Source organism: Mastigoproctus giganteus, chromosome 3 (genome assembly GCF_048544385.1).
Source record: "Mastigoproctus giganteus isolate SK-2022 chromosome 3, ASM4854438v1, whole genome shotgun sequence".
In the NCBI taxonomy this organism is placed as follows: domain Eukaryota; kingdom Metazoa; phylum Arthropoda; class Arachnida; order Uropygi; family Thelyphonidae; genus Mastigoproctus; species Mastigoproctus giganteus.
This window is the reverse complement of record NC_143577.1, coordinates 45,712,165-45,733,838: the sequence shown is the minus strand read 5'-3', so window position 1 is coordinate 45,733,838 and position 21,674 is coordinate 45,712,165. Positions and strand designations below refer to the sequence as shown.

At 36.3% G+C, this 21,674-nt stretch overlaps 1 protein-coding gene across 1 annotated transcript in view; it reads left to right on the top strand.

The window, feature by feature from the left end:
* The first annotated feature begins 454 nt into the window (after positions 1-454).
* The window catches only part of LOC150087928 (tubby-related protein 3-like), a 106,858-nt gene continuing 85,638 nt past the window's right edge, over positions 455-21,674 (top strand). Inside the window, exons 1-3 of the mRNA XM_090369966.1 lie at positions 455-553; positions 2,860-2,939; positions 13,143-13,299. Of these exons, the coding sequence (XP_090226092.1) occupies positions 2,886-2,939; positions 13,143-13,299 (211 nt within the window). The 5' untranslated portion in view covers positions 455-553; positions 2,860-2,885. The remainder of the gene's footprint in view (positions 554-2,859; positions 2,940-13,142; positions 13,300-21,674) is intronic.

Here is a 21,674-nt window from a genome sequence, read left to right as displayed (position 1 = left end):
GTGTAGCACAATTGGTATTATCACCGTCCTGCCACGCCGGGTGTAAAAAATCGGAGTTTGAACCCTGTCGATGACGCGATGAATTTTTGTGGGCCTTTTTCCCAACGTGGCTGAGTTTGTCGGCCTCAGCTAAGGGCACAATGGTTTTTTCTCCAGGTAACTTAGGTTTTTCTTGGAGCAAACAGCAAATCGACCATAGAACACGTGCAATTTACAGACATATTATATACGCGACTATACAGTCTAAACTGCTGATGCTCCTGAAATTCTAACACAACCAACTCCATTTCTGCAATAAAAAAAAAAAAAAAGGTAAACTGCTTTCTGCAATGATAGTTTGCAATTGGAACGTTATAGTTTTGGAAATCTAGAGAGTGTGATTTTCTTTAGCCAGCAGAGGGCGTGTATGGCACCTTGCATACCTTTTCGTGTTTTTGTAGTTGATTTGTTTACAAATAGTTCAAGATTTTTAGGTTCTCAAACCTAATTGGCAAATTTTTGACGTAAGGAATTGATTTCTTGTGATACTGTCGTGAAGCCCATTTATTTTTAGGTAAGATTAGTGCAGGATCTTGAATTTCATTAAGTAACCTGTTATTAATAGTTATAATTGATACTAGAGTATAATTTTGATTGCGATTTTTTGTTTTGTTTATATCAGAAAAAGTTTATAGAATCCCCCCCTTCCGTGTCGTTTCAATTTTCTATTTAATAGCAGGACATCCGGTTCAAAAGCACAACTCTTCGTAAAAGTTGAACAGATCTATTACGCGATGTTAGAAGATTGATTCGCCAAAATTCGGACATTTGATCACTTTAGACATGCAGCAAAACTTTCGTTCAAAGAAGAAGTAATTGTCGTCTTCATTTAAACAAATATATCAAGTATTCGTAAAATTCCAGTGTGTGCCTTTTCAATGTCTCAGTACAATAGAAACGAGTTTGCTTCTTTTTTTTTTTTTTTTGTTCTTCTGAAAAGGCCTTTTGAATTAAGATTTTTCCACAGGTTTACAGTTTTTGAGACAGTTCTAGTATTATCACGCTTTCAGTAAAATATTTCTATAAAATATGTCCACATACATACATACACAGATTTCTCCTGGAGTCAAAAATTTTTCTATAAAATATCTGTAGTTCTTAAATTATTTGCAAAAATTTCAGAATTCAGTGAAAATGCTTAACTTAGTTTTTTTTACTGGTCTAATATAATTTCTTAAAGATATAAAAGTTAGTTTCTTCAGAACTTAATAAGCACTTTGGGTTGTTTGAGAATACCACCAAGGTGATGCATACAGTGAGATGTCCAGATTGTACTGAGAAAAGCAGTATTTCAGTAAATATAGAAATCTTAAGTCACCTCCAATTAGACAACAGGGTGGTTTAGTTTAATAAGAGCAATCATGCTTGGAAGAACTACTTTAATTCATCTTAATGTTGTTTTACTGTTTGCCATTTATTTTTTGATTCCAAAAAATGACTGGGTTCTTTATGTACTTGGCAGGTGACAGCCATTTTGTAGACCATTTGTATCATCATAAGTATAAGTGGCACTGAGCATTTATTTCTATACTGTAGCTATACAAAGGTCACTGAAAAAGTTTTCCTTTACAAAGCTTTTTGATTTCTTTTCTCATCAGAAAATTTATTTAAAAAACTGCAAATTGGTGTGTTTTCACCATCCTGTTTACACATGCTTTTTTTTCTATACAATTGTTCATTTTTTTCTACGCCTTTATACTAACTGGACAAAAAGGTATTTCCTCATCAGTCTTTTTAAACTATTTTTTCACTTCAACAACTTCATCATCCCTAAACTTGCATCCATGAATGGTAACCTTCAGTGGACTAAGATGAAGGAAGTTTGAAGCAGCGAGACCCAAACTACATGAGGATTGGGTTAACACAACCCATTGCAACTTTGCAATTGCTTTCCTTATTTGCAGATTGATCTGCAGTCTGATGTTATTATGGTAGAAGGACATCTTACAACTCTTTTTCTGGTTGGACTCACAGTAAAGGTTTCTTGAGGTTGATATTCATTTCAGAATTAAGAATTTGCCCTTTATACGTAATGCCTATCAGAAGCACACTTTTCATGCCCAGAAGACAATGGCTATCACTCCTTCTGAGGAAAAAGTTGTCAAACCTCTTCATGGGGAGTATATATGCTGTCACTCCATAGATTGTTTTTGCCATCATCCCTAAAGTAGATATGCCATTTCCACCTCAGAGTGATGTATTTACATTTAGGGATTGATTAAAGTATAAATATATAACAGTTTTATTATCCCCATGGAATTAGATTTTTATTATTCCTAATTCTTTAATAATTGTAACTCTGTACATCAGTTAGCTATGTTTAATCAGTTGGATTTATCTGTATAGCTCCCAAGATGCAGTTTCTCCCTATCTGCTCTCTGATGAGGCACCAAAGAGTGCTGAATCATGTTATAAGGATGGGAAAACCCTGGGAGGGTGAAAGCTCTTTTTTTTTTTCTGCAAGCAAGTACAGTATCCTGCTCCCTGAAATTTTTTGGCATGCACTGCTATATGGCCTTATGTTATTTTTATATTATGTAGTTAGTATAGGTTTGAATTTATGTCCAGTGTAATAAATATAATACACTTGGCAGAGTGCATAGATTCTCATACTATGTATTCTGTTTGATTAATAATGTTGTCCTGATATTATTACATTTTACTTAAAGATATGTTTATATTACTAAGTAATTGGAACAGTTTTATAATTTCCAGATAAATCATGCAACTTTTAAACATAATTTACAGTATTAAGATTTTAGTATGCAATGATTTAAACTTTTTTTTTTTGATATTTTCAATTTATGTTTTAATTTTCAGGGAACTGTTTTCATTTCACTTTTACAATGGATGAAGAACTGGCAGCAATTAGAATGCGTCAGCAAAAGATTAATCAACAGGTATGGAAGTATACTTAATTCTAATATATATTAAAAACAAAAGCAGGGTTTGGATGTAAGGAATACTGAATGGCACTAGATTTATTAAACATATTCCTCTGTAGATCTGCATTTTATTTTTACATTACTTCATGAAAATATAGTGGGTTTGCTACATATCACTTGTCTGAGAGGACAGGCACAAATTTTTTCCAATAGTTTTTGATGGGATGTGAGATCCCAACAAAGGCTATAGGAATTATTAAAAGCCTGTTTGGATTGCAGGTATAGTTAGTTGGTATAAGGTTGATTAGTAGAGTTATTTCCCCTGTGAGTTATTCCAGGTTTATCAGCCTGCACAAATGTGTGTTGGTCCCCTCAATGCACATAACTATGCAAAATTAATACACTTCAAAACCATATGATCTGGAATACCATTAAGAACTGGCACACCATGGCCTGAGTGAATGTACCAAAAATTCCAAAGAACAAGATAAGACTACTTCAGGGCTTGACAAATCTAGGCACAGTGTGACTAGTATTTTTCAGGTCAGTCTATATGTTATGTGGTTGAACTTTGAGATCTTTTTTTTTTTTTTTATCATTGCCATGGTGTGCATCCTTCCAAAGGTTGGGGTAACTTTTAACAAAGGCAAAGTATAGTTTAGTATACTAAACTATCAGCTGCATTATATTGCAGAACATGATGAGAATGATAACCCTGCAAATGGGTGAATCTGGCTAACATAAAGACTAACGTTATCTGTCAAGCACTTCATAATTAGTTTTGTTGCAACTTCTTTTTCTGCTATACAAAGATGCATCTGAATTTGTGAACATGATATAAAGTAGTATTTAATTATGATTTAAAAACTGGATTACTTGCTGTGAATTGTGCAATAGATCCTGAAAGTTTGTTGATAATTTTAAATGCCACGCCGCTGCAAGTACAATTATCGTATTGGGTGAATCCATACAACTGGAGGGGGAGAGAGAGATTCATGATGCTTCAGGTGAGCCATTGAGAAAGAATTAAATTTGCATAAACAGGTAAATGATACTTATATAAAAAAAAAATGTGGTGAAGCTCCTTTGATGAATTTGCATAAAGAAAGCATGTTAGCATCTGTCCCTCATTAGAATTCATAAAATGAATTCTATTCATTTTATGTTTCATCTCTTAAAATGAACAGGTAGCGGTTAAAACATTCAGCAAACTGAACATGCAGCAATGACACTAAATTAAACAAGTTTGTTTTAAATGTACATAACAAAGTAGGCACTATAATCTACTGGGTACCTGACCTGCCTCCTCGTGGCAAAGTGTGGGCAATGGTGAGTCCCATTAGGGGCCCAATGGCTAAATGGTCAGTAGATATAATGCACCACGACATTACACTACACTGTAGAACAATACCCATATACTTTTTAAATCTCTGGCCTCTATAGAGTACTGTTTCACAAATAATGCGTACAATGCAGAGATGAGAGGAACCCCTGGTGTCATTAGACCTTAAATACTAAATACTAACGTGTAACAATTTTACACCTAATGTCTAAAATATGGCACATTAACAAACAATTTTTATTTGATGTCACATGTAGTGATGGGCATCATGAAATAATTTCCATAACTGAATGACATAACATAATTCGTTTAGGGCAATAGCTTCAGGTTACAAAGAAGTTAACTAACGTATAAGTTTGTGCAATGGCATCATGTCTACTCATAGCCATCTACTAAGTAGCAGAGTAGGTGCTTCCGTAGCCAGGTGGGAAGGAGCAGCAGTGCGTAGCACACACTTCTTGATTAGACCGGGGTTCGAGCCCGTCACCACCAAATACGAATTCATGGAGCAATATGGCCTTAGTTGCTAATGCTCCTAAAAAACCAAATAACAAACAAACAAACAGTAGCAGAGTGGCATCATTTAAGTATATCTCATATTGTGAATATCTTCACAACAAGTTACCATAATATTGCACTACCTCAAATAACCTGAGGCTATTGCCCTAAACAAATTATATAATTCTTAATTACTGTACACCATCAGGCATCTCTGATATTGTGGAGTTATATTTTGCAATTGGGTTGTCATCATTGCAACACCAGGGTACCTGCCCACCCACCAACAAAGAGCCAATAAGCTCTGAAATGGTGGCATCTGGGTAGTGGTATCCGCCAAGAATAAGTAACAGTAGTCTTCTCCATTGGTGAAAGGCACCTCCGTAGCCAGGTGGGCAGGAGTGGCAGTGCGTAGCACACGCTTCTTGATTAGACCGGGGTTCGAGCCTGTAACCACCAAATACGGAGGATGTGGAAAGGTCAGGGAATGACCACTGCATATCCTCGGAGCAATATGGTCTTAGTTGCTAATGCTCCTAAAAACCAAAAATGCTCCTAAAAACAAATAACAACAACTCCATTGGTGAAGCCTTACTTATTCAAGGTAGTGCAATATCATGGTAACTCGTGAAGGTATTCACAATATGAGATATACTTAAATGATGCCACTTTGTAATTACTTAGTAGTTGGCTATGCATAGACATGATGCCATAGCACAAACTTATACATAACTGAATGATTAATAATTGATTATATAAATAATTAAATTATCCATAACAACCATAAAATATCAACCATCCCTTTATCTATAGCAGCAATTTGCCTCATTAATGCCCTACAGCAGCAATTTGTAAAGTAGTCTTCCATGTGCAAGAGTATTAAAAGCTTTCCTAAAATCCAAGTAAATGATATCAAAATACTTGGATTTTATGGATTTATTGATAAAGGGATGGTTGATTGGGAGAAGACAGAGAGTGGTAATCAATGGACACTACTCTTCGTGGAGTCCCCCAGAGTTCGGTGTTGGGCCCATTGCTGTTTTTTGTATTTATTAATGATATTGATGAAGGTATATCAGGTTTAATGTCCAAGTTTGTAGACAATACAAAATTTAGCAGGGTTGTTAATGACACTGATGACAGTATGCTACTGCAACAGGATCTAAAAAAATTGAGCAGATGGGCTGAGATTTAGCAACTGAAGTTTAACATTGACAAATGCAAAGTACTGCATATGACTAGCAGTAATCCCAGAGTGACATATCAACTGTGTGGTACTACACTCAGAGTAGTGGAGAATGAAAAAGACCTAGGGGTAATTGTGCAGTCAGATATGAACTTTTCTGAGCAGTGCAGGCAGTCTGCAAAAGTAGCTCATATTGTTTTGTCAAATAGGAATTTTTCTAGCAGGGATGAGATGATTATCCCCTTGTATAAGGCAATGGTCAGGCCACACCTTGACTACTGTATACAGGTCTGAAGGCCTCATTTTAGGAAGTATGTAGAACTGCTGTAACGACTGCACGGAAGGGCAACGAGATTGGCAAATGGAACAAGGGGTTGCTCTTACGAAGAAAGGCTTAAGCTCTGCAAATTGCAGTGTCTGGAGACTAGGCACCTGTGAGGAGATCTGATTGAGGTGTATAAGGCCTTGAATGGTTTAAACAAGCTCAGTGCTGATGGGATTCTTCCTCTTGCCAAGATTAATTGCCTGAGGGGACACAAATTCAAATTGAGGAAAGACAGTTGTAGAATAGATGTGTGGAAATTTGCCTTTAGCCAGCGGGTGGTTGATTGCTGGAACAAACTTCCATCTGTCGTTGTGTAAACAATACTTGGATTTCCTGTTGCAGTAGCGTACTGTCATTAGTGTTAATGACACCAGTGACAGTATGCTACTGCAACAGGATCTAGAAAAATTGAGCAGATTGACTGAGAGGCGGCAACTGAATTTTAACATTGACAAATGTAAAGTACTGCACATGGGTATGGCAATGGTAATGTAAAAAGTATGGTAATGGATATGGTATGGTAATATAAATGTAATGGGTATGGTATGGTAATATAAATGTAATGGGTATGGTATGGTAATATAAATGTAATGGGTATAGTAAGTAAGGTATGGTAATGTAAAGTACTGTAAAGGTTTTAATGATTTCCAACTGTTCAGGTTAGTGAATAGCAGACCAAAGATGGACCATTGTCAAGAAGAACCTGATAGCTCCTGCAATCTTGGAAAAAATCAAGCAGGATCTGAGAAACAAACTACAAAGAATAATGAATATGGAGGAGGAACAGCACGTACAAGAATTATAGCTTGGAGCAGCTGAAGTGGAAACAGACAAGAACGCAATATCCAGAATAGGAGAGCGGAAGAAAGCCCTAGCAGAATTCGAGGAAATGGACCCCACAAAGACCCACATCATACCAAAGCATATACTCAACAGAATCCTGTGGCAAGTCACAGACCACCTCAATAAGTGAATAATACCAGATTATCTCAACAACAACAAAGTAACACTAGACACCATCTGCACAGTCATTTGCTGTGCCGCAGTAGCAGCTGCCAGGATGGAAGGGAAATGAGAGACCAACATAATACAAAATGCAATGATAAGGAACCACCAGCTTGGAAAAGAAGGCTACGATAGAAGAGATAAGAGTGAAGATAGGTCAACTGACCCACTACCAATGAGGTAACAGAAGTAGGAAGCTAATTGTGAAAGTAAAGGCCATCTTCAAGAAAGACAATATCCACAGCAAACACAAGATTTATAATCAGAGGATCAAAGAATGACACTCTTGACACCCTCAAGAAGAAACTCCTGGAACTCAGTAAGAGATGTTTCCATTACAGAGAGAGTGCCTAGAGGAAAATAGATAACAAGATATTTGATGAAAACCAGAGAGCCTTCTATAGGAAAATTAGACAAGAATAGAAGGAAGGCAACAGATCCCCTTCCAACCAGAAGGTATTCAAGGAGTTCTTGGGAAACCTGTGGAGTAGCAGAGTTAGCTATAGTTGATCAGGAAGTTCCACAACTGGCAAGCCCCAGGAATAGATAACATCCACAACTACTGGTAAAAGAATTTCAGCTGCACACACAGGCACATAGCAGAGCAGAGCAGTTCCCCCAGATAATAATGCACCCTGACACAGTCCTAGAGTCTCTGACTTAAGGAATCACCTACTTGAAAGCTAAGGACAAAGACACCACAAACCTGGAAAAGTACAGACCAATCACCTGTCTCCCAACAGTGTACAAGATCTTGACCAGCTGCATAATTAAGAAGATATCAGACCACTTAGAGAACCAGAACATCATGGCTGAGCAGCAGAAGAAATATAAAGAATATCTTATATAATATAATATATATATAATATATTAATAGCAGTTGAAAAAACAAATAATATGCTGTGCACTGTACATAAGTTATATACATTTTTTGTGAGAAATTAGTCTGATATTTATTATTAAAAAAATAATAATAATACAGATTAGAAGTACTTTTCAGTCATATTTTTTTCCCCAAAGGTATCTCAACCCATGGAAAATGGAAAAAAAAAAAAAAAAAGTTTTCTGCATAGTAAAAGTTTTTAAGGATGATGTGCTCAAGAAACTTCAAGGTTAATAGAATAATTACTATTTTTAAGGACTGGCTGTAGTCTTGGAAAAGCTTACTTGAACATGGTATGTACCTTGCAAGATTAGATCCACATGGTACCACAAAAATTACATGACCCACTGTGAAAGTGGTATATTGACTTGAGCATTTTCACTGAAGGTGCAAACTCTTCTAACCAATTGGTGACCATACTGAGCAAAGCAATATAAAAAAAACAACAGCATAGCATATATTAAAGAAAAGTATATAAAACATTTATTTCTAATATTTATTGTGGAAGAGGTAATAATAAATTGTGATTGCAAGAGCTTTGTACATGTTCCATGTTATTTTATAACTAGTATTTATGTGGCCATTGTGAATCACTACTTACAGAATTTTAAAGAAAAATTTGCCAGAATGACAGAAAGAAAAATAAAATAAAGCAGCAGACCTGAAAACAAAAGAGTCACATTATATTGTGTTTGTGAAGGACAACTACTTATGTTCCAACCGTTATAATGTTATCCATTCACAGATCAGTGCACAGAAATATGCTTCCCCAGCTATGCATTGTAAATGGTACAGATATTTGTGCACTTTCATATATGACTGTTTGTAAAAATGAATTAAATGTGTGCTTTTTGAAAATAAATACTTTTCTTTATTCAATAATTACTGTTATTATTAGAATAAAGAATTATTTTTTCACATTAATACATGTTATTGATAAAGTAACCAAAAATGGCTAAAAAATTAGCCATTTTTGGTTACTTTATTTTCTTTGAATATACTCACATGCATAATTTTATAAATTTTAAGTGCTAATTTTCTTTTCATTCTAAACTAACCCAGTTAATGTAAATGAGAAATTCATTATTATTATTGTAATCAAATGTAATTGGCATAAATGCAAAGGGAACTATATCCTCCCTGTCTTTCATATACCTATGTGTTTCAGTGGTGATGAAACAGCCTTTTGCTTTGGTGGGTAATAAGTAGATGCACTCTGTGACTTGCATGCAATTTCAGAATTCATCGAAATAGTACTCTCACCTTACATGTTGAGTTTGTGATGTGCTGAATATAGGAGAGAGATTTGTATGCCGACCGGGCTAGCCGAGTGGGTAAAGTACCTGCCCGGCAACCCAAAGGTCGCGGGTTCGATTCCCGCCTCAGGCTTGGATCAAAGTACTGCAAAAACCTTGGGAGGTGCAATATGGCCATAGAAGCCGATGCGCCAACAACTACCAAATCAAAAAAAAAAAAAAAAAAAAGAGATTTGTATTTTTTTTTTATTACTACACTGTGGTGGTTTAGTAAATATTGACAGAGTTGAAGGAATCATCAGTGGCTTTCCCACTGCTAAATCTGTAGATGTGGTTCACCATCATTTATGCAGTGAAAAAATATTTCGATATTTCCACCTTTGGTTTGGTAAAAAAAAAAAAAAAATAAATAAAATATTCAAATACATACTTTCCTTCATTACTTTATATATCAACAATTGCTTGTGCATATGGTGAGGAGTCTAGTGAGCTGACCGGGCTAGCTGGGTGGGTAAAGTGCCTACCTAGCAACCCAAAGGTCGCGGGTTCGAATCCCGCCGCGGGCTTGGATCAAAGTACTGCAAAAACCTTGGGAGGTGCATAGAAGCCGATGCGCCAACAACTACTACCAAAAAAAAAAAAAAAAAAAAAAGAGTCTAGTGAAACAACAGCTTTCTGCTCAGATATTTGTAAGTAGGGAGGTAAAATATCTCAAAAAAAAAAAAAAAAAAAAAAAAAAATTGTGGCAAACGACTGATGATTCATTTTGCTACTAGGCCTAGTAGCTCACTCTGCCCTATTAATAGTTAAAGAGTAAACTGTTGGTGGGTTACCATCTCTTAACATGAATATGTTTAAGATGGTGTTAAGTGTAAACATAGGTTCTTACACATTCTTCACACATCTGAAGATTTTCTTTTTTAAAAAGCGTAAAGAATGAGTCTTCATGTACATTTATGTCAAGAAACACATTGAGAATACATTTAACTGTTATTATTATTAGTCGTACGGTGCAAGGAAGCCTGAGGCTTTTGCTGTGCCAGCCGAAAAATATTTTTTATTACCCTAAGAGAGAGAAAAAAAGTAGAAGGGAATCACCAAGAAAGAGAAGAATGATGATATCCAGCTCAGGACCCTGGGTGTGTCAAGCTCATACTCACCAGATGTGAGCCTCTGGGGTTATCAGTACTTATAAATAATCTAAGAAGAGTCCATGTTAGTATGGCAGCTATATCATCAGGAGCTATAAAGAATCTTTGAGAGCTGAAGCTCACCACTTTTATATCATCTCTAGAATTTATAAAATGAAGAATTTAGAAAGAAGGTATACTTATATATCAAAACTGCATTTATAATTTGGTGACCTCAGGTGTATTAGAACACTCCACTTTTAGAAGCTTGTAATGTGGCATAGTTATTTGTGAAATTATTTCTTGAATTTTTTTTTTTTTAATACTTATCAGGTTGTACTAACATTGAAAAACAATGACAATCTAAAAGAAGCACTTTTCCTCCCTTATTATTAAATAGAAAATAAAAGCATTAATTTATGTATTGCACAATACTTCATGTTACCTGAGGACACAAGGGACAGTAGATGTCTTAATAGCCAAAACAGTTCCATTGTCGAGTGTTATTTTCATCACAATTGCTTTATTATTGGTTGAATTTCAATAATCTCTATTAATATGGTAAAGTTTAAAGTAGGTGGCCAGTTACACCATCCTTGTTAGATTACATTTCTGCTAGAAATGTAATCTAACAAGGAATGTAATCGGTCTATTACATCCATTTTGTTTGGTGACCTTCCACATCCAAGCATAAAGTTTAATTTACCCTCGTGTAATGAACGTTGAAAGTATTGAAAATATATTTACAGCTATAGAATTACATTCGTGGAGGGTATCAATGGGTGAACTGTGTAGGTTTTTTTTTTTTTTTTTTTTTTGTCAAGAGAGCAAGCTATACAGGGTGTCTCAAAAATATTGGTACAGACATTTAGGGGAGGTAGGTAACATCTAAAGGAATGTGAATCGCATAGGAACCCATAACCGGAAACGTCACGGGAAAGTAGTAGCAGAGGCACAAGAAGCAGAAATGACACAAGACAGTAATCAGTGGCAAACATTTATTTGACATAATATTAACAATGGAGTACGAGATGGATGCATTTCATGATGTTACAGCAGATGCTTGAAGGTTCCGCCACGAGACGTGATGCATGCGTGACACCGACGCAGCATGGATTGGCGGAGACAGTCGAACACACCTGGAGTTTCTTTGACAGTAGCAGCAGCAGCGCAGACGAGTCTTGCCACGAGATCCATTTCCGTCTCCACAGGCGATTCATACACGATAGATTTGAGGGCCCCCCCCACAGAAAGAAATCAAGGCTCGATAAATCAGGTGAGCACAGGGGCCAGGCAACGGGTCCACCACGGCCAATCCATTGACTTTTTCTTTTTGGTTTTTTTTTTTTTTTTTTTAGGAGCATTAGCAACTAAGGCCATATTGCTCCGGGATATGCAGTGGTCATTCCCTGACCTTTCCGCATCCTCCGTATTTGGTGGTGACGGACTCGAACCCGGATCTAATCAAGAAGCATGTGCCACGCACTGCTGCTCCTTCCCACCTGGCTATGGAGGTGCCAGTCCATTGACGCCAAAAACACCTGTTCAAATGGTTACGAACACACCTTCCATAATGGGCAGGCGCCCCATCATGTTGAAACCAAATGTTGCGTCTCACATTTGCTGGAACATTGTCAAGTAACTCTGGTAAAACTTGTTCAAGAAAGATCCGATATTTAGTGGAGTTCATGCAGGATGGTAACAGGTATGGGCCGACTAAGCAGTCACCGACCATACCTGCCCACACATTTATTGCAAAGCAATGTTGTGCTGCATGGGGGCGCACACCGTGTGGGTTGTCATGAGCCCACACATGAGCATTGTGCTGATTGAATAAGCCTTCCCGAGTGAAATAAGCCTCATTCGTGACCAAAACATAGGCTGGAAAATTCAAGTCTTGAACACTTTCTTTGAGAAACCACTGCACAAAAGCCACACGTGCAGGATGATCTTGGGGGAGCAGTAACTGAACCCTTTGGAGATGAAAGGGGTGTAAAGAATCGTCGTCCCAGACACGCTGTACACTGTACACTGTAATGAGACACTCCTAAGGCAGAGGCAACGGCACATGTGCTGTTAGTAGGATTATTCTGGACGGCATTCAACACACTTTCTTTCATGGCGGGAGTTCGCGTTGAATGTGGTCTGCCCGCCCTACTCCTGTTACTTCTAAATGACCCATAATCGCACAGATTTTGATGCACACGCGCAAACAAACGGTGGTTCCGGTACATGTCTGTCTGGGAAGCATTCTCCATAAATTTGTTGAGCGGCTCGTCCATTGCCCTCTGATAATCCATACACTAGGTGCATGTCTGCCAGCTCACAGTTCGTATATCGATGCATGCTCTTCATGCGATGACTACTGCTTGAATGAGTAAACCAGAAATTTTCCCTCTCGCAGACTGATGAACAGTGCCATGTACTGACCTACAGTGACGTTTCTGGTTATGGGTTCCTATGCAATTCACATTCGTTTAGATGTTACCTACTCCCCTAAACGTTTGTACCAATATTTTTGAGACCCCCTGTATAAGCTTGCTTTCTTGCATCATTTGCCATTACTACTACTGCATATTTTTTTAATTTATAGCGGCAGTTTTTGGAACAAAAACAAAGACAAAAACGACAGTCACTGGGTATGGTGCAAGTATCTGAAAATTTTGCTCTAACTAAACACAGACCTTATATGTACAGTAAACAGCAGAAATCCCCTGAGGATCCTGATAAAGAAGATAATATTGATAAAGGTAAGTAAGCAAAAAATAATTTTTGTTTGGGAAATTTACAAGGGCTGATTAAAAAATTCTGTGTGATATGCTGTTAAGAAAAGGAGGGAGTATTACATGTTTTGCAGCTATGTAATACAGTAATTTATGGTTGAACAAATTTATGACATTATTATAATATTTGAACCCGAATTCCAAATTTTGAAAAACAACTTAAATATATACACGGCAGTTTGATTATAAAATAATTATACTATTCTCTGATGAGAATAGTATAATTATTTTATATATCTTGAGAATAGTATAATTATTTTATACTTATAAAGGTGTAAGTGTTTTATATTATAGAACAGCGTTATCCAGCTGGGGGTACGCGTACCCCAGGGGTTATGTGGGAGCTCCCCAGGGGTTACATGAGAGATTAACAAGAAACAAAAATATTTTGGAACAATTGAAACGTATTTTTTACTTAACCATATTCTGTAGTAATTACTATTGTGATTTAAGTGATTCATCTGAAGTGCTGTGTTGAAGTGTCAAGTACGCAAAATCCAGTTATATGCACATTCCATTTTTGGATTAATTAAATTTGATTAAAAATTTTGAGATTCTGATTCCAGAATGTCAAAAATTGCCCTAACTTCTACTCGGCCATGAATTGAATTGCTGGCTTCAACAATCTCACTGAGTTTGTAATATTTGTTATTTATAATGAGAATAAATGTTTGTATTTCTTTTAAACACTGTTTTTGTAGAAGCGATATTATAATGAGAATAAATGTTTGTATTTCGACAATTTGTTGCACAACACAAGATGTGCATAAAAGGGGTCTTATCTTTTTTACTATACAAGTACAAAATAGCTAACTCACTGTAAGCACTTAGAATTCAAGTGTAGAGGTTTACTTATAGTAAAATATAGTCGACATACATATATGGGGGTACAAAAATAAGAATGTGGTTCTTTGGGGGTACGCAAACAAAAAAGGTTGAGAAACACTGCTATAGAAGGTAGGAATGAGAGCAAAGTATTCAGTATTGAGAACCTCTCATTAAGAGTGGGTTGGTAAAAACACTAATGACTATAGTAAAATATCTTTGTCACTTTGTAGTACTCTAACAGCTTTGGAGGCAGAAATGAAAAGGAATGAGTTTGTTACTTGGAATTCTGGGTTTGTAATGCCATTCCTTATTAGTAAGGTGCTGGAGATGGTTATTCCAAGGAAAGAAGCAGGAATAGTGGTTTGGTTTAGAAGGTGCAGACTGAAAAGCATGGCAATTAGGTATATCTATCTTGGGGGGCGACCTGATTGAGTTATATAAGGAATGGTGGGGGCGTAATGCCTTTACTTAAAAGCATTACATACTTCTCCTTGATAGGGTGGTATGATGTCACTGGTAGACGAGACAAGAAGCAGGTATATAAAATCTTAGGGAATAATAGAAGATTGCATCTTATGAAGTTTACCTTTGGGCAGAATGTAGAAACACTGGACTGAATTACTTTCCATTGTATGTGGCTGAACCAGGGTTTAATAAATTTGATGACTGCTTTATGGTGATGAGAAGAATATGAATATTGGCCGAGGGTTTTTTTTTTTGCAGATGCAGGAAAAGTCTGCTTCCTTCCGTCATTTGGCTGTTCTAATAGTAACCAGGCATTGACTTTATTTTTGGGATTACATGATCATAATTATGCCACAGCGGAATATTGTTGATATTATCAGTTTTCCAGTTAGGAGAATATAGTCAATGAATCAACCATTTAATTTTAGTTCATTTTATGAACTAAAATTGTATCATGCCCTGAGATGGCATGGCACCCATCCATTGGCACAATGAAAACTTGTTGAAAATATGTTTTTATGGAGAAAATAACTGCTAGAAGGATATAAAGATATCATTAACCACCTTCGTTGGCAAGCTTTCCACACCTTCCCTTGTAGCAAATTTTTGTAGTAGTGGGGTTTGTGGAGTAGGCTATTTCTTGGAATTTTGAAATTTTGAGGTAGAATATTGTAGAAAACTTTGTATATAAATGCCTTAAAATACAGCCACTCTCCGATTAACGTAAGGGTTGTGTTCTGCGGAACGCTATGTAAGTCGGAATTTCCCTAAATAAGGGAAATTCCACAATCGCAATTATGCGTGCTGAATTTAATAGAAGCAAAAAAGAAATGTTCGATGAACATGTTTTTTTTTTTTTTTTTTAATGTAAACCCCAAACACGAGAGGTATTAGAACCTATGCTACTTAGTACCGTGCTTGGGTTGGAGGTTGAGAAAACGAAGGAAGATATTTGTTGACATTGGACTTGAACTTCTGTGGATTGTAATTTTCAGGAAATACGTATGAAGGAAGGTTGTTCCAGAAAATGGCAGTTGAATGAGTAAACGAGGAAGATGATAAGAATTATTCAATTATTTTATCTCATTTGCAGGAAAAATTACAAAAAGAGAGAGAGAGAGTATATATATATATATATATATATATATATATATATATACAGTCAGTCCTCGTATAGCACGATAGTTGTGTTCCTAGAAACCCTCGTGCAATGCAAAATCGTGCAATATAAACAACAGGCCCTATGGGAAAAATAGGATTAGGTTCCGACCACCCAAGACTGAACACAAATTTGTAACCAAAACATTACCATAATAAAATACATAAGTATTTTATTACGACTATTATGTAATAAAATATTGCTAATGCTTTTGCTTCTATCGTAAGCAGACTTGTTTTTTGTTTGATTTTCTATCCAAACAGATGACAGCCATTCCATCTCTTCCAATTTTTTGTGTCTTAATCTAATGGATTTTAATTACACTTTGAGTTGTTCCTGCTATGAAAGTTGTTATTTTCTCTGCATTCATTGTAATTCTCGGCATTGCCTCATTTAGGCCTGTAGCATGTGCAATATCACATGGTCTTTCATTTCGCTCAAAGCGTTTCACAATTTCATATTTTTTCTCTCTCGACAGAGGCGGACTGGCCATAAGCCTTACCAGGGAAACCCCGGAGGCCATTGTGATTTTGGCCATAAACGCTAGTATGAGGCCACTACAAATTTTCCCGGGTAAGAATTTTTGACCCAGTCCGCCTCTGTTTATCAATATTGCTTTTCTTTTTCTCTCTGAATCTGTAGTGTCTTCACCAGGACACTTCGTTTTCACACCTTTTAACTATTTTACTCATTTTTAGCGAATAAAGCGCAATTACAAAATGAGGAGGCACGCTTGATACACATAAACAAAGCTGCACGCGTGTAGCAACTGAATAAATAACACCTTAAAAGCGGAGATACACTACAAACACCTCACTAGCTCAAATTTTACTAAAGCACATTTCTGGGGGTTACTACCATAAAACAATAAAAACAATTTCCAGTTGCGTTCCTGCTAGTGGAATCTGTTATAAACTTAGTAGTAAACTCTATCTAATTGCATTTACGATAATACCGATAGCTGGAATTGTGTGGGTTTATGTTATTATGGTGAAATGTGTTCTCCCCTTCACTGATATAAAAAACATAAATACATTTTCAGAATCTTCTCTTCATTCCTATCGTGTTGCGATCAGTTGAAGTGATTCCGCGTTCGACTGCCATTTCTTGTAAACACAAAGGCGAATCGTGCATAAGCGAATTCAGTTCGTGTTATATACAATATCATTCCCCTATTTATAAATCATGTATGATCGAATTCGTGTAGTGTAAACACGTGTTATACGAGGACTGACTGTATATATATAGATTGTCGGATAACCTGTAACCATTATTGCTGATGAAGGTGGCTGCTGCTGCCGAAAGCTCCTATTTTAGTAGTTCTTAGTGATTTTAAACATCTTTTTAGCGCTTTTCACTTTATATTTTATCACATTTTATTCTTGTTATACATCATTCTATTTTATTCTATTTTATTTTATTTTATTTTATTATTATTTTAATATTTTAAAATACAGTTTATACGATCAATACCCATATATTTTATTATAATAAAGGCATTTTATAGAGTTGAGTCAGTGTTTTTAGTAGCATCACAGATGAATTATAGAGTTCCTGACTCCAGAGGCCTCTTCAATGAAAAAGAGAGAGGAGACAGGCATAACGTCAGCAAGTTTTACCTTTCGAGCATTGTTGCCAGAATTAACTCTCCAGTGATAAGCACACCGCTGCAGAAGTTGAGGGCTGTGGAGATTTAGAAGGGTTTTTTCCCAACACATCACAAAATTTCTCTGCAGCTGCAGAATCGGCACTGGCGACTTCACTGCATACTTTAATGTTTTTGAAACCAGCATGATGCTTGAACCTATTAAACCACCTGTTGCTTGTCACAAACTTGGCTTGGGGTTTGCCGTACTTATTGTTATATTCATAAATACTTCTTGCTTGAATGACTGTTAGATTCAGGGGCACTTGCTTCTGAATCTGATTTTCCATCCATATTATTAATAGCTTTTCCATCTTCGATATAGCACCTGAACACTGTTTTGTGATCACTGTTGGGACGGACTGACCCCCGGTGTGAAATACGTTGATCCTTTAACATGTTCTTTTATATGTGCACTGTCCCTCAAAATAATATTCATTGTTGAAGCAGTGAGACCTAACTCCATGCAACAGATGACAAACTTTGTTCTGCTTCGTACTTCTTAATTAATCATCTTCATTTCTAAATCAATTTTGTTTTGTTTTGTTTTGTTTCCTAGCACTGCCAGCACTTGCACTTTTCGTTGGTCGCTTTCCCTCCATCAGTGTAATAAGTAAATAGGAATGAAGAGAAGATTCTGAAAATTTATTTATGTTTTTTATATGACTCAAGATTTCAGTGAAGGAGGAATATATTACACCATAATAATGTAAAAATCCACACAATTCCAGTTATTGGGATTATTGCAAATGCAATAAGATTGAGTTTACTACCCATTTATAATTAGATGCACTAACAGAAAAGCCCAATAAACCAGAAAGTGCAAATTGTTTTTATTGTTTTATGGTAGTGACCTCCAGAAATGTGTTTTAGAAAAATATCACAAAGGTTTCAAAATTGATTCTTATAACAGAACATATGATGATGAAAGTGTAGTGTAATTTCCAATATAAAAACGACCTACAGAGAGATAAATAGCTTAGTTATATAGTGAAAATTTCAACTTCCGAGGTCTTGGAACTAATTACCAAAAAAAAAAAAAAAAAAAAAATGTGTTATTGGGTTCACATTATCACGATATTTTCACGATACCTCCATTTATTCCTATGGGATGCAAAATACGTTTCCACAATTTTTTTAAGTTTGCTCCAGCTGGCAAAAACTTACGTAAAGTTGAATTTCCCTAGTCGAGCATTACGTAAGTCGGGGAGTTCCTGTATCAATATGTTTTTATTTTGACTTTATTGCCCAATACTATAAAAAAATTATGGGCAAAAATTAAATCGGAATTTTTTAAAAAATTATAAATTGTAATTGTAAAATTCATAAAAATCTTAAACATTTCTTAAAACTGTGGTAGATAAAATCTGTCATTACTCTTTTGATGCAACAATATCCTCTACATCTATTTATATATTACTTGATTTGGTTTTATTGAATTCCATAGTAATTCTTCAATTTCAACTTTTAAGTCTAAATCAAACAACTGAGGTCAACAGGTGTGATCTTCAAATTTAAAATCTATTTTCATACTGCCATTTATTAACTTGTAACACTAATATTATAATTATAATTTATGACATTAATAATTATTAATATTATAAATTGTGCCTACAATCAGTTAGAAATGCAGATAAGTGATGGCAGTATCTCTTATAAGGGCATAGATGTACATATGTACTCTCCATTGAAAAACATATATATGCATACACACTGCTGAAAAAGTTAAATTTATATGCTTGTAGCAGTTCATTATTTTCTTCATGGTTACATAGAGTATTATCATTTCTGCATAAAGATTCAGTTTGGCCTGTTTAACTTTTTTTCAGGTGAATATTGCTTTATATGATTGTATATCAAAAGAATATAACTTATCATTATGGTTTAGTTGGATGCTTTGCAGTAATGAATATAATTCATTATTGCAAAATATACTGTGTAATTCATTATTCCTTTGTGATTCATTATTTCAAAGGTCCCCGAAGTTTGTCATAGACTACTTTCTTCCAGTATGTCAGCTAGGATTGCCACATGTGTGCCTAAAATGCTGATGGAACTGAATATTCAAGTTCCATCATCATGTTATAGGCCTAATGACTTGAATGAGTACAATGAACAATTGTACAGAGAAATAGAGTGGGCCAGTAAATCTGAATGTCTTATAATGGGGGATTTTAACTTCCCAGATATTGACTGGAACTTGTGGGTTGGTCACTCACACACTAGTCAGACTTTTGTGGATTTATTGGATGATTGTTTTCTGCAGCAGCATGTTCGAGAGGCAACCAGAGAAAGTAACAGTCTTGATCTGGTTATCAGCAGTGATCATTCGTGTATTAAGAATTTGCAGATAAAGGAACCACTAGGTGGCAGTGATCACAGTGTGCTGAAGTGGGATTTACTCAAAGAGGTAACTACCGTCAGGGGTAAAGGAAAGGGTTTTTGCTTCCGTAAAGGGGAGTACAGTGGTCTCAGACAGTTTTTAAGTTCTGTACAGTGGGATCAACTGACGATGTTACAAACAGTAAATTCTAAGTGGGAAGCATTCAAAGAATTAATCGTGGAAGCTACTAGACTTTATATACCGATTAAGAAATATCGTTCAAGGTTTAGGCCTAAATGGTTATCAAATGAACTAATGAGACTCGTGACAGAGAAGAAAAATGCATGGGATGCATATAAATTATCAGGTGACGCAGAAGCCTGTGGCAGATATAAGCTAGTCTGTAATCAGGTCACAAAGGAGGTTCGGCAGGCGAAGGCGGATTACGAGAAATCTTTGGCAAAAGATGCTAAGAAAAACAGCAAGGATTTCTTTACGTATATAAACTCTAAAAGGAAGGGGATGAATATGATTGGTCCACTTGACATCGATGGTTCGACTGTTGATGATCCTGCTCAGATAGCAAACAAACTGAATGAGTATTTTGCATCTACATTCACACGTGAGGAATTATTACAATTTGAAAATGGAAGAAGGTTATCAAATTGTAGCAGTGTGCTTAATGATTTTGTAATAACTGAGAGCAAAGTGGAGGAGAAATTGTTGAAGTTAAACACAAGAAAGGCACCTGGGGTGGATGGGATCTATCCAGTTATTTTAAAGGAGGCGGCAAAGCAACTAAGCAAACCCTTAGTCATAATTATGAGAGCATCCTTGGACTCAGGGGAGGTTCCCACGGACTGGAGATGTGCAAATGTGTCCCCAATTCACAAAGGTGGATCGAAGGGTGACACGAGTAATTACAGACCAGTTAGTTTAACTTCTGTTCCGGGTAAAATAATGGAGTCGCTGGTTAAAGATGCATTGCAGGATCATCTAGACAAGACTGCAGCAATAATTCAAACACAGCATGGGTTTGTTAAGAGAAAGTCTTGTCTGACAAATTTGATTGGTTATTATGATGTGGTCACAAAGGAACTGGATGCAAAAAATAATTTTGATATCGTATACTTGGATTTCAGGAAAGCTTTTGACACTGTTGCGCATGAAAGACTACTGTACAAATTGGAGCAGAATGGTATTAAGGGTAAGTTGCTACAATGGATAAAAGGATGGTTAAGTGGGAGAAGACAGAGGGTGGTAATCAATGGGTGCTGCTCTTCGTGGACTAATGTTATTAGTGGAGTCCCACAGGGTTCGGTGTTGGGTCCACTGTTGTTTTGTGTATTTATCAATGATATTGATGAAGGTATATCAGGCTTAATGTCGAAGTTTGCAGATGACACAAAGGTTGGCAGGGTTGTTAATGACAGTAATGGCAGTGTGCTACTGCAACAGGATCTAGATAATTTGGGCAGATGGGCTAAGAAGTGGCAACTGAAGTTCAACCTTGACAAATGCAAAGTACTGCATATGGGTAGAAGTAACCCCAGAGAAACGTACCAACTGTGTGGTACTACACTTAAGGTGGTAGAAAATGAAAAAGACCTGGGAGTAATTGTGCAGTCAGATATGAAGTTTTCTGAGCAGTGCAGACAGGCTGCTAGGGCGGGTCATGGGGTTTTGTCAATGATATATAGGAATTTTGCTAGCAGGGAACAGGAGGTGATTGTCCCTCTGTATAAGGCAATGGTCAGGCCACGCCTTGAGTACTGCGTACAGGTCTGGAGGCCTCATTTTAGGAAGGATGTAGATTTGCTTGAGCATGTACAGAGAAGAGCAACACGATTGGTGAGGGGAATGAAGGGATTCTCTTACCAAGAGAGGCTTAAGTTCTGCAAATTGCAGTGGCTGGAGACTAG